At 40.0% G+C, this 16858-nt stretch overlaps 1 protein-coding gene across 2 annotated transcripts in view; it reads right to left on the bottom strand.

Moving 5' to 3' along the window:
* Positions 1-16858, bottom strand: part of ntrk2a (neurotrophic tyrosine kinase, receptor, type 2a) — an 85802-nt gene that overhangs the window by 60579 nt on the left and 8365 nt on the right. For both annotated transcript variants that reach the window (XM_051421612.1, XM_051421613.1), the window contains exons 6-13: positions 9617-9750; positions 8827-8959; positions 8532-8603; positions 8116-8343; positions 7398-7424; positions 6870-6881; positions 5951-5988; positions 5571-5670 (exon numbers count right to left, since the gene is read on the bottom strand). In XM_051421612.1, the coding sequence (XP_051277572.1) occupies positions 5571-5670; positions 5951-5988; positions 6870-6881; positions 7398-7424; positions 8116-8343; positions 8532-8603; positions 8827-8959; positions 9617-9750 (744 nt within the window). The remainder of the gene's footprint in view (positions 1-5570; positions 5671-5950; positions 5989-6869; positions 6882-7397; positions 7425-8115; positions 8344-8531; positions 8604-8826; positions 8960-9616; positions 9751-16858) is intronic.

The following is a 16858-nucleotide window of genomic DNA, read 5'->3' on the forward strand; positions in this document are numbered from 1 at the left end:
ACCTATAGCTCAAAGCAACCAGCTATTTCTGTTCAACAAAATAACTCAAACTTGGACGAATGCATCAGTGTTTTATTTTTGCCTCAACACAAGCAGTTGTACTTTACTTGAACTTTACTTTACCTGAATACCATACAGTCTAGAATTACCAATACTGAGATTTAAATCAAGAAATATTAAATCAAAGAATAAAACTAACAAGACAAAGAATCTGACCAGGCTTTCAGTTTCACATTTTGATAGTACAGCACCACTGACACATTTCAGTCAGTGCTCTAAAGGTATTGAGGTTCGATACTCAGCCTAAATACAGAACCAGATTGCTTTTTACAGCCTCTTCACTTTGTGGTTCAACTCATTCAGTTTTTGCTTCCTTCGCAAAAGTTTAGTGGGTGAGCAATATTTGTCAAAAACCTTTAGAGCTGGAGGCAAAAGCTGCTTTTCTGCCGGGAGAGGAAGAACAAGAAGAAGAGGAAGAAGAGGAGGAGGAGGATGTGGTGGGTATGCTGAGCATGCCCAGTAGTGCTTTGGGCCTAGAATAGAGCTCTGCTGACCTTGAGGGTGTCATATTGATCGATCAACAGTGAGGAGCTGTGTGTGCATGTGAGAGGGAGAGAGAGAGAGAGAGAGAGAGGGAGGGAGATGGAGGTGTGTAACTCCACCAAACAAGGAGCAAACTGAAACCTGCACTAATGATGAATCATTGATAAGTGGACAAGAGAGGACTTTCTCCTTCCCTCTGTCTCTCTCTCTTCCTCTTTCCTCTTGCTCTATCTTTTAAAGGTGGGCTTTCTATCTATGGCTATAGCTTCTTCTTTCCCCATATTTTTTCTTCCTTACCGGCTTTCAGTCTGTGTACCTCAATCTCGCTTCTTGTCAAATGTCAATTTTAGCATTTGCTCTCTCTTCCTCTCCACCTGTCTCTCGCTTTCTCCACTTCACATTTACTGTTTCGCTTTCAATCACTCCTCTTTTTTTCTGTCTTGACATTTCCGTCTTGTTCCTGCGTCAGAACTCAGGTTTATGTTGATGCTTACCTCCCTACAGGTGCTCCGAGGGCACGAACACATATAGATTCTGCTACGTCCTTCCCTCTCTGCCTGCACTGTCTGATCTGTTTTTTTTCTTTCAGGAGTCTGCAGTCAGTTTGGGAGGGTCGTTATGTGTAATTTTGTGGGAACTGCTAGGCTTCCAGCGGGCCCATTTGAAGCCAGCTCGCTATTACTTTTTCTGTCTCTCAACATCCAGATCTTTGGGTTTTCATTTTTGCAGGCTCCAACATTTGGACACAGTTTGTACTTTGATCTTGCTCACAAAATTAAACCTACTTTCAAGAAGACTTCCTGAATAAATAATCTTTCACTCGTCCATGCAACAAACATCCACTATTCATTTTTGAAAATACTTCAGTTTCAGTAACACCTGCTGCAACTTCACAAGATTACCTCCTTGTGTGCCAATTTATGGCAAAAGGGGAACTCATCTAGGATACAACTCAATTTTGTTAGGTGAAATGTAGCCTTAGTGTGGTATTTTGGACGCAGATGGTGTAGCTGGCATGCAAATAGTCTCACCAAACCTGATTTGCTTTCTCTCTCGAGAATGGAAAGCTGTATTGATCAGATAAGTGTAGCCTAATTTGTGAACAAGTTGGATCTTAAACGATACTGACGTCCCGACTAGTACAACAGAAATTCCGGTTTTCTAAGTCTCTTAGGTTTAAATCCAACTGCTATAATACCTTTTAACTTTTAAGTAGCTAATTATTATGTGGTTTGCCCTGGTTACTCGATATAGCAACACAAACTTAAAGCTGCTATCACGCTGGGGACACACACACACAGTAGACACACAAGCAGCAGGAGAAAAGACCCTCCCCGCACATCATCACAAGATGGTCCTCTTAACTTCATTGGAGAAGAAGAAGCGACACCATGGACACATAGTTCATGAGGTTATTATAAAGATCAGCTGTACGTGTTATTAGAAAAGAGCAGAGGAACAGAATTTCTTGTTGACCTGCATGAAGAAATGCGCTTCTGATATAAACAGCCAGGCTCACATGCAAATTCACAGTGAATGGGAAGCGTGGAAATTATCCTGGAGAGCCAAGATGAGACTTGAATTTTGAACTTTTAAATCCGCTCTGGTTTCCATCCAATAGTCCAGTATTTCAGGTATGCTGAATCTACATTACTGTCTCAACACTATACACATGGTTAATCATACCATTTAACCACATTTAGTTACTCCCACCTGAGAGCACGATAACACACACAACTATATACAGAATACAAAACAGAACAGCCATGCTGTATGTTTGTGTGTGTGTGTGTGTGTGTGTGTGTGGGTGTGTGTGTGTGTGTGTGTGTGTGTGTGTGTGTGTGTGTGTGTGTGTGTGTGTGAAGGAGCACGTGAGAAGTAACCTGCATTAAATGTTGCCCATGTTTATTGATGAGAGAGGAGCAGAATAATGCAGTCAATATAAATAATGTAAACCAGCTACAGCTTTTTACTTGACTCTCAGAAAGAGACGGACAGCGATTCATCCAGAGTCAGTGAGGCGAGATGAGCTTGGACACCGGTTCAATATGGTACAAGGCCTGACACACTCTCTTCACACTTTCTGATTACAAGTTCCTCATCCTGGTCAGCCCTGACTCTGTTCATATGGGGGTGTTTGTGTGTCTGCGGGTGCATGTTGGGATGATTTGTAAACCATGTTTCCATGACAAAGTGCTGTTTGTTTTTTAATTGGCACTGGTAGCGTGCAACCATCTGCGGTTATATTTCTGTAGTTCAGATTAACTTTGGTCAATGGCTCGGTATAGGAAATATGTGGAGGTTTAACAGTGGTTATGTGGGCACAACTGTTGCTGTGGATTACTCACAGCTCTCCGACTCTCCGTCTGACTCTGCTGCTCATACGGACACTATACTGTCTCTCAATCTGTCTCCCAACACGCTCAGCCCAATGTCAGCATGCTGCAGGGCACATACATCTGGATGTATGTGGAGCATAAAAGGACGGAACCACATGGGGAGAGTAAGTCGACAGTGGAAAGAGAGAAGGAGGAAAACTCAAGGGGAGCAATCAGAAGGGCAAAACCGTAATGTGACCCAACATCCTACACACGAGTGGAAGTGCATACACGTGCAAAAATGCTTAAACGTACAAGAAAATACACATACACACAAATACAGATATATAGGGGACACTAAGAGGCATTAGAGAGATCATTTCCTTCAGAGCAACCTCATTCACCTCTCCTGGAGAAAGAAGAAACCACACACAAGACCATAAACACAAACACACACGCACACAATGTATATACTAGCGGCTCCATCTGCATGCATCCCTTCTCTCAGGGGGCCATAAATCAATCACTGCCAAAATACCACACTTCAACAGTGCAAACGAGAGCCACACACACACACACACACACACACACACACACACACACGTACAGGAACATACACTTGGTAACACACATTTATTAAGTCTCTACATTTGCATTCACTTTTTGGTTTCGTAATTTGAATGTCAAATGTGGACCTTCGCTGCTGCATCAAATAGGAATGGTTCAAGCAGCGCCGGAAAGTTATTTATTCCTAAAACAACTGTATCTTTAAACAGCAGAAAATTACTTCCTGGGAATGTTGAACTCTTTGGTTGCTTATCATAAATGCATTGTTGTTCAACCAAACTGAACTAAACTCAAGTCAACTGTATGAAAGGCACAGAAAACAATTCCCGCACCAAGCGTATGTATTTTGGGATTTTCACACAGCTATACTCTAGATGAACGTCTGTCTCACATATAAAACAGCATAACCATTGTTATGTGTGTAGAAAGGACTGATAGAAGTGTTTATCACTATAAGTTCAAAGAATGCGAAAATATCAGCCAAAATTAGCAAAACAGACACAAATCAATTCTAGTAAGTCAGTATGACAAATACTACAAGACGAAACAGATTAGTTACACTTGTAGCCATTGCAGAAGTTCCACATTTGCAAAGAAAAGATACATGGTGATTGTGTATGTGTGTGCCGGGGGGGGGCTTCAACAATGGCTACCACAGTAGTTTTACATCAACAGGAAGATTACAGGACTTCAGTTTAGTCAACATGCGTGTTATTCACCAGCAGCACCATCAGACCTGCTGAACCTCCTTCAAACAACAGGACGGATTCATGGATACGTGATGATCTGCATCTTAAATTAGATCTAGATGTCGTTAAACCATGAACAACAACACTGTTTAACTGTTTGTTTTTTTTATGTCACATCATACATGTAGTTATCCCATCTTGGACTCAGACTTCAACCCCAGATTTTTACTTTCTGAACTGAAACAACCACTGCAAGGAAGATGTCAGGTATATCCCCTGCAATGTGTACTGTACAAATATGCTCCCACAAATGAGACTAAAGCTGGATTTATACTCCTGCGTTAAGGGGCTACAGCGGTTACATGCATGGGCTCCAAGGTATCGCCATAACTATACGTCGGGGCTGCGGCATGAATGAAGATACATCGCGGGGACTGCTGGTAGGGTTTATTGAACATAAAGTAGGTTAAAGACTCTCTGAAGTCTTCTTCTTTTCTGTAATAGACATCTAACACTGCGATCGCTGCTCTGTATGAGTGAATGACGGCAAACTGCACAGCTGCTGCCACCCATGAAAAAAAAGCCTGGCCACCCCAGTTTGTTATCAAATGCTGTCAAATGTCAAACACATTAATTTAAATTAATCAAGAAATAATGTGTTAAAAAACTGATATTAACACAAATAATATAATGATCTAAGTAAGTGATAGTCTTAAGTTCATTGCAAAAACACATGTATTTGGAGATTTGCAAATAAAACAATTCATTTATATTTTTGATTATTGATTTCTAATGCCATCTTTAGATATTTCTATTAATGTAATGTTTTTAAGTTAAAATATCTTCATTTGGTGGCTTTTCCAAGCAATGATTGTTAACAATTAAATCAGATTATATTTCTGCCACCCTATGAATATTTCTCTATGTAAATAATGTTAATGCTAACAGGGTGTAACTCCAGATCCATAAATCTACTATGTGTGTGTTACTCTGTATATCAAGTCATATGTAACACATGCACCTAGCATTGCAGAGGTGATATCAGCAGGCGATCGCCACCTTCGAGTCACAAGACTCATGTTAACTCCTTGCATCAACTATAAATCCAGCTTAGGCCCACTAGCAAGAATTTAAAAAAGTTTTCTAAAACCAAAAAAAAGGAAATGTAGTTTTCATAATAGAGTTAAATGTACAATTTGTAGTTGTTATACAAATTGATGAACTGAATCGATCGTCAAAACATTATGTGTTATGTGTTTGACGTAGTTTTTGATTTTGGGAAAAATCATTTAAAATGTATTTTTGATGTATCCATGAAGCCACCATGTTACAATTTATTAACAAAACGCCTCAATCTAGACATCCACAAACAACAAGTTACCAACGTTTTTACAATTAATTCCTCCCCCACAGGAGGGAGGCCACCAATGCCAATGAAAGTCTGGAGTCTTACCTTTGATGCCAAATTTAGAGTTTCCTCCAAACTTGAGAATAACCAACATGAGAAGGAAACCAGTGAAGGCGACAGCAGCAATTCCCACCACCACGTACACCTGCACAATGAGAAAACCGAGTTATAAACCAATTATTCTGAAGATACACAATACACCAGAAGGTACAGACCACAGGCAGATTTTTCTGAAGTACTGTTGTGTGTCTTTGTACTTTGGTTTGGGTTAATTTAATTCCTTCTAACGCTGAAAAAATCCAGCTCAGTTGTTTCTAGACAGGTAAGACAAATAGGTAGAAAAAAACAGGCACAAACGGTCAACAGCTGAAAGAGGCAGTCAGCAAAGAGATAGAGATGGAGGACAACAGTAATACGTGACTTACAGCGACTCTGTCTTCAGGTGGTTCTACAGGGGGGCCCTCTGTTGATGAAGCAGAGAGAGGAATAAATAGAGAAGAAGAGTAAGAAATGATTTGTGACCAGCTGAAGGACAGTGTAATTCTTATTATTGGTTATCTGTATTTGTTCAGTGGGTGAATTTAGTTCAAGGTTAATATTTAGCACTTTTTTAATTAGCTCACTTCACTAAAACCTTCACCAGAACAACAATCATAGCCTTCGCAAATGTTCATAACTAGTCATGGCAGGCCTGCATCTAACATGTTTGGATGACGGCTTCATTTTAGTTTAGGCTCATGTTAGCTTCTCTGCCCAACTCCCGCAACCCCAGCCTCTTTAGAGACAGTCTCACATGTGTCAGACACATCGGTTTGTCCTCATCCTCAAAGCCTTTTTGTCTTATAATGTTAAAAGTGAAATAAAGTGTTTAAACAATTAAGCTTTTTTTGGACTGACTAGCTTCATGCTGTAATACAAGAACAAAGAAAACACAAAACACATGAATGATGTCTTATATTATTTTATGTTATTTATTCATTATTAGTTTCTCGTTGTGCAGATTTCCTGTGTTTTCTCCTTGTTTGAGGGAACTACATAACATCTGGTATTTCCATCACAAAGGACGCCAAAACGTTTTAAAAAAGTTAACTTTGGACGGCGATGCTAATCTACTGTTAATATCTATCCAGTAACATGGCATCCATTTACCTGAATCCATGTGAATGCAGCACTAGCCTCATATCATGTACAGATATGCATATTTTAGACCCTTTTTTACAGGTTTTTTAAAAGAGTTAGCTGGAAACATTAAAAACTCAGACAATGTTAAAGCGGCAGGGACTAGCCACTTAATTGTGACGTTTGTGACTGGGAGTGAGAAAATGAAAGGCTCGGCCACAGTACCTGTGGTTGGATCTGCAGGAGGGAGGAGTAAGTGTTGGAGAAAGAGACAACAAATACAAATTATCTTACAAATATATTAACACAATTCAATTGTAAATTCTTTGACATGCACTTCACAAATAATGTTGTCAGTCATGCCTGTTCTCTGAGCTTGTTTTAAAAAAAATATCCATTAAACAAAAGCAATACAAAAAACCAACAAGCAACATATATTTGACATGCACAACATCAGAAGAAAAAAAAAAGAAATAACATCACAGAGTAGACAAAGACATAACAACAGTCCTAATCCCTAGCTGCAAGGATGTGTAGGTATGTAACGCACCCTCAGCAACTTGAGAGAAAAAAGAGAAAGAGAAAGATTTCTAAAATGTAATTTGTGTTAAGTTATGAGGATGAAAATGATAAGAGGTTAAACAGAAAAACATTGAAACTATGAACACAATGAATCCAAACTGGATGTGATTTAACACTTTTAACATTAATTTAAAAAAAACATTTGTAGTTATGAATATCCATTTCACTCACCATAATAGTAAGGGTCCTTCTCTGTTCCTGCACATTAGGATAAAAACACAAAGATTATATTTGATCAAATATTTCACAAACCGCACACTGGATATATTTTTGTATATGTCACAATATTCTAAAAACTAGAAAAAGCAACATTATGAATTTAACCAAATAATAATAACAACAGCTCCTCCTTTAAATCTGAATCTAGAAAGACATTAACTGTGACTGTAACTGTAAAAGTGATTAGTTCTACAACTTCATCATTTTTAAGGGCTTGAAGGCAAAAAAAGAGAAGAAAAGGAACAAAAGGCAAAGTTACACTAATCATAAGAAAAACAATGTAATGTCATCCATTAATGTCATCCATTAATCAATGAATCAATTTGGTTTAGAAAAAAAAAAATCCCCACTACGTCGTCCTAAAGACTCAGGTGACATTTACGATCATCATTTTAATATCACATAAGAGAAAAAAAAACATCAAATCGCCACATTGGAGGAGTTGAAACTGTCGGGATTTTTGCTTGAAAAATTAGATAAACAAATAAAAATTATAGGATAGTTGCTGATTTATTTCCTGTTGATGGACTAATTATTTTATCGACCAGCTGTTCCAGCTCTGTACTTTTTGGTACAGTAAAAGCTTGATTGATCTCTTTTATATGTTAGATATATCAATCATAATAACGTTAGAACGGAAAATGAAACATTGTGCAGTGTTACTCCTTACCATCCCAGGGCTTCCTCATGAAGTGTGCCTCCACCTCTTTTTGATCTCTCCCAAATTTATTTATAGCCAAGAGGGTGTAGCGTCCGTTGTTGAGGTGTGTGGGGCTGTCCAGCTGCAGGCAGCCGTGGTACTCTCTCTCTGTGACATCATGGATCATGGTCATGATGTATTGCCCCTCCGTCACCGATTTACCATCCAGAAACCACTCTAGACGCGGTTGTGGATTTCCTGGAAAGATTATGAAGACAATACAAGACATTTTCACTGGTTTCATATTCTTTAATGATCAGTCTATATTCATTTGTTTATGTAGTCACTGCTGTGATTATCATATACTGGGATACTATTCAACATTTTCATGCTGGGACTGACCAAATGACAGCATAAGTAGGACATTATGTGGATGTCTCTCTTACCTGACACGCTGAAGGGGATGCACCAGTGATGGTCTGGGATTGCATCACTCAGTTTAGTGATTTTGGGAGGAACTGAGAGAGAATAGAGAGTTTAAGTGTAAGATACAAACAGACAGAAAAGCAAGATAAGGCAAAATAGTTCTTCAGCAGTAAAATTAGAGAAGTGAAGCATGCAAAAGCACTGACTTAAAGATGAGTGGAATGGTCCTCCAGCTTTAGTCTATACTATATTGACGAACACTTTGACAATATAATCTATGCTGAATTAGGGCTGCATGCCAGAGGGCAAACGTACAGAGTATGTCCAGCAGCAGCGAGGACTCTTTCTCTCCAACAATGTTCTCTGCTGTGCAGCTGATCTTGCAGTTGTGGTCCAAAGAAGACAGGTTGGACAGTCTTAGAACCGAAATCTGGCCTGATGTTTGGATCTGAGTGAGCAAACACATCCAGATATCAGCATGAAGATTACAATCACTTTTTGATCAGATGACTACCGTATTTCACCAAATAATTTGACAAATAATCTCTCAAGGTTTGAGAGCTGCAGGGATAAGATGACCCACATAATGGACCAGTTGAATAATGTTCAGGAAAGCATGGGGAGCACATATCATACCAGTGGAAACATTGCATTCAAGGCACTTTACATAGAAGGAAACATAAATCAAAATAAATATCAGTTGGGTTTACATGATATTTAATTGGATCCAACCCTAAACTAAAATGATACGCATACCTTAAAATTAGTTAATACACTATAGGGATCCTTTAGTTTGGGTTTGAATTTTACTATTTTGATTAGGAAATACAAAGATGTTTTGATTCATTTTTAATGTCTTAACAGGGAGTTTGTATGTATACTGATAACTTTAGCTGAGCTCAGTTGCCAAACTTGTTTAGGCTTGAGGATCACTGAAGTATTTAGGACTGCAAATGATGATATCAATTCATCAATAAATGACAATTATATGTCAAAATATTCTTTCAACAATTTCAACATATCCGAGCTTGCGTTTCTCTTTTGTGTGTGTGTGTGTGTGTGTGTGTGTGTGTGTGTGTGTGTGAGAGAGAGAGAGAGACCTGACCTCATAGTTGGTGACCAGTGCCATGTTCCATATCAGCTCAGGCGACGGCACCCCAGACGTCGTACAGGACAAGTCCAGTTTATCCCCCTCCATTAATGTCACTTTGGATGGGCTTAACGTTGCCATGGGAACCTCTACATACAACCAGGGAGTGGGAAGTAGGTAGAGAGCAGCGGAGGTGGGTATACAGGTAGAGAGAGGAGAGGAGAGGAGAGGAGAGGACAGGAAGCAAACTTAGGATTCATGGCCAACTCTTGTCTTTTCAGTTGAAACACAAGGCACGTAACAACAACCTCGACAATAGGAGTGGAAGAGCAGGCAAACACACACACACCCACTACCACCAAGTGAAAAGAAAGACACACAAAGAAAGACCTCGAATTCAATCTCCCTCTTTCCCTCTCTCTCTCGCTCTCTCTCGCTTTCATTTAAGCACACTCACCCCAATCAAACAGTCAGACAAAGAGACAGAGTTCAAACACAGTGATGGTTACACTGATTACTAGTGCATGTCTTCAGCAGCCCAAGTACTAAATTGATTGGACACAGTCTGAAGCCTCTGTCAAAGCAAAGACACTGGTGACTCTGTGCGACTGTGTGTCTGTGTGTGTCTGTGTGTGTGTGTGCGTGTGTGTGTGTGTGTGTGTGTGTGTGTGTGTGTGTGTGTGTGTACAGTGCTGACCAGGAGGTGACCTGAGTGTGACCAATCAGACTCAATCAGAGTCTTGCCACCCTTGTCCCCTGTCCAATAACATTCCTGGTGAAGAAGAAGAAGGTGGATGAGAAGGAGAAGGAGGAGAAGAAAAATGAGCAAAAACAAACAAAGACAAAGAAGAGAACACAAATGTAAGAAGACAGGAGCAAGAGAACAGAAGAAAAAGAAAAGAGAAGACAAGAACAACTAGACCTGCAAGCAAGTATTAACGGGGTTCGAGCCCCGCAGGCACACAGGCGCGATCCAAGTTTGAGAGCAGCACAGATATCAGTTCAATATTTGAAAAATAATCAGAACTTATTTCATGATTTTGTTAAAATAAAAAAATAAATAAAATGCGCCACCTAGTGCTGTGTGTTAATCGGATTGACCAATGTGGAGATATGACATAATTTCCTGTTTTTACTGCACAGTTTTGTGCAGATCGAACTCAGCTCCAGGAGGATTTAGGTATGATAGAAGTAAGCGTCGCGATTGCGATTGTGATTTTTGCAGAAAACAAACATTTCTAGGCGACATTGGGGCGTGGCCTATATCACACGATGAAACTCAATTAAAGGTTTTTGAACGTGTGAGTTACCAGCCAAAACGCACTTATATTGATTATAGCGCCACCTGCTGGTGGACATTTTTGTGTGCCTGAGGTACATGCACCAGTCTCTACCTCCCCTGTCAATTTCTCTGCTCGTACGATGTAGGTTGCAGTACCAGTTTTACAAACGGAAGAATAGTACAAATCTGAGCTATTTAGATCCAGCATCGCTGGTACTGGAAAGAAACAAAACAAGAAGTGATAAGAACAAAAAAGAGAAGATAAGAAGAGAAGAGAACAGAAAATGAGATTATAAGAACAAAATGAAGAGAAATAAAAGAACAAGACAAGAACAAAAATAAGAGAAGAAATAGAAAAGAAGAGGAGAGAAACAAAAGAAAGAAAAGAAAAGAAATGGGTGTCGACAGCTACTGCAGATAAAGCTGGACAGATTTCTTATCGAACCCTCTCCTCTCCCTTTCGCCCCTCCTCTTCCACCTCTTCTGTCCGTTGGCAGAATGCTTATCACCAGGGCAACCCACTTATCACTACGGCAACCCACTCAATCACCGTGAGGCACACAAAAAACCAGTCATTTCAGTGGTGGCAGGCCAGCTGCCATATCAGAACCACATATCTTAACAGGCTCTAAGTAAATCAGCTTTCTACTGCCACTACAGCCATCTGCAGGTCTCTCACACACACATGCACGCACACGCACACACACACACACACACACACACACACACACACACACACACACACACACAGCTGCACCTCACAGAGCTTAGAAATCATAATAAAACTTCTGGAAACCTCTTTGGTTTTTGATGTGAGTGCAGTTGTCATGACCTGTCAGTACATAGAAAATTATTTCCATGTTCAATATTTATGGGTGCAGCTTTGGTAGTCAAACCACCCATGACATTTTGTGTGATTGTAATCCTTTAGCTGCTCGGATGTGTTCAGAATCAACAAGTAGGACTAAGGAGTAATTTACCGTAATTAGCGTGGTGGACCTGCCTGTGTCTGTGACAACACATGAGTCATTACGTGGAAAGATTTCACCATTATGTGCTTCAGCGTTTGGCCCGTGCTGCGGCCCACCTGCAGCCAGTTGTAAACATATGGAAAACACTGGCAGTCAAGTGAGGGTAAGCCAGCAACACAGTAGTGTCCTAATGAACAACATTCATGACAAATGAATGGTCTAATGTATTTTCATTTTTTGACAAAACAATCCCAACTCAAGGTCTACTTTCTAGCTTTCAGCCATAATCACAGTCTTCACCACGGGGTGGAATCGGCTCAGCTGTCATTGAGGTTGATTTGATCTATAGCAATGCTAGAAAGCACACCTTGATTGGAATTGTTTTGCCAGAAAAGTAAATAAAATGGTCTAAAAAATGTCTAGTGTGTATCATTTCGGAGGATCTGTTGGCTGAAATGGAATATAATATGCATAACTATGTTTTCATTAGTGTATAATCACCAATTAATAAGCATAACTCTGTTTTCATTAGCTTACAATGAGCTGTTTTTATCTACAGAGGGTGCGGGTCCTCTTCCACCATGTTAAACCACCACGTTTGTACAGTAGCCCAGAAGGGACAACCCAAACAGCGGCTCTACATAAGGGGTGTACATACCGTAGTTTCTCTTTGGTGCTTGGAAGGAAGCGGGGGGGTGGGGGACTTCACTGATTAATTGTGCAACCGAAATATATAATCTGAAAAAATGGGTTGAGATCTAGAGACTGTGAAGGCTGTGGTGTATGATTCACATTAAACCATTAAGTGACTCCTCATGGTCGGTGTGGAAGCCTTTATTAATGTTTCTCAACTCACTTATTCATGTTTGTCACTAACCTCACTGACAGTAACAACATAGATTACTGACAGACTAACACAGGCTTTGACGTGCTAAAATGGAGGAACAACTCATGAAACCAAAAAGTGTCTCACTCACATTATCATTCATTCAATGAAAAATAGCCTAGTTTCTTTCTTGATCTTTTGGCTTAGACTGCATGTAAATTACACCCTCAAACTGGACACCAGGCTTTATCATTTTCTATTAATTGTATAAACAAAAACAATAATAAATCCATACGTAGGTGCTTATTTTGAATTCTTTTTTAAAAAAGAAGAAAATCTTACTTTAAATCTGGCATTTTCTGTTTTCTTAATTGTTTTGTTTTTTACTATTATTACTCTGTGGGTCCACAAGCAGCAGCTCATTAACATTTTTTCTCTTACTTTGTATTACCAGGTGTCATTTCTGAGATGCAATTGCTGCCAAAGGACCTTCTTTCCTGTAAACAACATTTTTTTTACAGGTTGATAAGACTGCAACCATGAAAACATCACTCTAATAACTGAGTGAAGGCTACATTACATTACCAGTCCTTGACACCCTTTGACTCCTTCAATCCAGGTTGCCTTCATTCTCCAGGAGCATGCTCTGTGAATGTGCTGTGAATTACGAGCGCAGCATCAGGGATATGTCCCAGTGATGTGAAGCTGAATAGCTGCTCGCAGACTCATATATAGAAGGAAAACATCCACTGCTCTCTGGATTGAACCCTCGGCACAATACGCCACAGCATACTTCAGCGTCATTGTTGGAGGTGTCATTATTGTCAGCTCTTTTCATGGACTACAATAAACACGTCCACATCGGTGTTTAGAGAAGTGTTGACATATTTTTATGTAAGGCTCCAGCCTTTCCACCAAAAAGATGATTTCTGATGAGAGGCAAAGAGAGAGAGAGAGAAATCTCTGACAAAATACACAACAGGGAAAGAAGGAAATGTGCTGGAAAGTAACAAGAAATCCTTCCCTGAGTTTGCCTTTTCCTTTTGTTATTGTTGTTGTTGTTGTTGTTGTTCGAGTACAGTGAAGACTGTCAAGGCATTATCTTCTCAAAGAATGTGGAGAAATAGGAGCAGAGAATGGGAGGCATGACTGGAATCTATTATAGATTATTGATTTTCTACCTAAAACTACTGTCACTCAAGTTGTCTCCCGGCCTGCTTTGATTATAACATCAGATAATATCTGCCTCGTCTGTATCTGTCCCACTTTTATAGTTTTTTTTATCTTAAAGAGTGTTACATTTCTCTTTGGTTTGAAGTTAATCTCTTGTATTTAACTAGCTACTCTGGTGTCTGATCTGCTTGCCAGACAAGAACATTGACAGTGTTCACTTTGCAATTTTAGCACAAGCTTCGGCAACTACTGGTTTGGGTAAGGGACATACTCTATGTATGGCAAATACACTAAAATAATTGGTTAAAGTTAGGGAAACTTCAATAATGGTTAATAAAAAAGTTAATCTACTGACTAATGCATGAAGAGCAGACATACCCATCCACCACCTCCACACCGTTACTCTCCAACTAGCGGTATTGGACATAAATCGTGAGGTGCAGAATCATCTAACATGGACGCACTTCCCAGTGATACTGAGCTGGTTCGGCTATGCATCATTCTTGTCATATGAAGGACCACTGATAAATTAAAAAATCAAGACTGCACATTATTCTTTCTTTACATCACAACTTTTCCTCATTTTATATTCTTAGCCATTACCTTCTCCCCTCTACTCATAAAGATGATTTACTGATTTGTTTTGACCAGCTATGCTCTTCTGTTTTTAAAGCTGTTGTCCCCTCTTCTGTTAGTGAAACCTCACTGCTGAAATGACAGCAGCATGGCCTAAAAAGGAACGCAGAAGGGCCAAACCTAGGTGGGATAGCACTAAATGTCATGTCCATTAACTTTTAAAAGACTTAACAACCTCATAAAACATCAGGGCTGCAAGACATGAATACCATCCTAATCTGTTTCTGTCAATCTGCACTCGGCTGATTTTCTTTGTGCTGTCTTACTTTTGTGTTGATTTTAGCCTTTTGTGTCTATTTGTTTAATTCCTTGTTATCTAACAAGTGAGAGACTGTATAGGAAATTCGCACAATAGCATCTACTGCCCACAGACACAGGAGCCATCTGGCCTTTTTGGTTGGTCTCTACCAATATTTTTTCTTGCCTACGTGCTGCATTGTGTTTCACATATACAACTGTAAGAGCACACTACAGGAAAGGATGGAGCAGTCACACAGACAGATATGTACATTTATAGGCTACTCACACTGTGCAGTATATTCACGCATACGCCAAGGAGACAGAAGTTAGAGAAGGAAAGATGAGAGCAGTGGAAAAAATACTAAAACAGGAAGACAGAAAAGGGCAAAGAGAAACAGAACCCGATAGACGGTCATTCCAGCCAAACAAATGAACAGACGGAGAGACAGACAGACAGAGTGGGAGACAGATGAAGGCCGAGTGCACCAGTGCTGTGAAATGACCAGCAGAGGTCTGGTAATCCATCTGCCGTCATTTCCACAGCACATGGGGGTAAAGGCACCTTTTTCTCAGGACAGCTGGTTTCAATTATTAGCATTTATATATTTGGATCATTGAGCAGATTTTAGCCACAGAAAACTCAAGGTGGTAGAAAAAGCTTACATTTTTTTTATCTTTACATGAACAAGCGACATAATCTTACAACTTTGGGAAGAGTTGTAAAAGGGAATTAAACAAGAGTGGAGAGTTTATGGCTTTTATAGGGTGTTGTAGCATTTTAATCATCCTATTAACAAACAAGTCAGTGGGAGTGTTTTAATTCCTGCAGCTGTTTCAACCCCAACATTTTTGCTGAGTGACACAGTGGACTTATCATTTTGCACAAGCATGGTGGCTGCAGTCGTTTTTAGTAAAGTTTTGCATAGGTCAGTAGGAACAGTGTCTTCCAGCCTTTTTGAGAGGAGCTCCAGCAGTAAACAGTCCACAGAGCGAAACAGAGAGAGAGACATACGCGGGTGGCCTGAGAGATCAGTGTCAGCCCGAGGGCATCGTTGGGCACTTCCTCTGCTTTGTGCCTTGCTCATATGTCTCTCAGAAATGTTCAGACAGACAGAAGCACAGACAGTCGCACATGCATGCAAGCACACAGACAGATGGAGGCTCGTAATAAAGAGGAGGAAAGACAGCGTGAGAGAGTGAGAAGCAAAAGATGGCGAGAAAGAACGACAGAAAGAGCAAAAGGCCAGCAGTTCGGCCAGAATGAGAGGTCTTTTGGTGTATCACTGTTAGCCCTGGGGCATTGTTTGGCACCCTGCTCCACCATGTCCGCCTCCTCATATGTCACTCTGCCAGGGGGTCCCCTGCCCATCCCTCCAGGGGCCCTGCTGTAACTGTGCTAATGCCAAAAATAACCTCTGCTAATGGAAGGGAGGCAGAGGGGACGGATCAATAGGAGTTATCAATGACATTGTTAGCTTCCTGCAAGCTAACTTATTGTTTGCGTCCTGTGCGTCCCGACTGCCCTGAGCTATTTTTGATCACTTGCTCTGTCAACAACTGAGCAGGCAAAATACTTCAAGATTCATGTTCTGGCTTATTAGGGAAAACATCAGATTACATTTCAATTGAGGCCTATAAAGCTTTTCTGACTGCTATTATTGTGCGTTTCATAAATTTATATCAGACATTAAGATTCCTCTATGTTCTCACTTTACAGTAACAAACTGGATCTGACTGGACTTATTGCCCCGAAGGCTAGAACAATCTGCGTTTCATTTGTTTACTTGGGTCAAGCTCAAGCTCGAAATTATTACTGAATGTCTGCCAGATTTGTGTTTCTGAAAACCTACAAACCCAAAGGCTGAGTTTGGACAGATTTTTCTTCAGAGACTAAGCGCAGGTCAAATTGTAATCTGACCCTGTTTATGAAGAGAAGAGGAATCCAAAATAGAGAGACTTAGAAGAAGAGGGGAGGAATAAAGCATCAATTAGCTGCTAATATTTATACATTCAAGCTTGTTAAACAATTCCATATGTAAATAAATACCACTTGTGGTCTGTAGCAGTGACAGCGAGCTTACTGGTTAGCTTGACATTTTACTTAGTTTGTAAATAACTCTATGCTGTAC

This window comes from Dicentrarchus labrax, unplaced genomic scaffold, assembly GCF_905237075.1.
Source record: "Dicentrarchus labrax unplaced genomic scaffold, dlabrax2021, whole genome shotgun sequence".
In the NCBI taxonomy this organism is placed as follows: Eukaryota; Metazoa; Chordata; class Actinopteri; family Moronidae; genus Dicentrarchus; species Dicentrarchus labrax.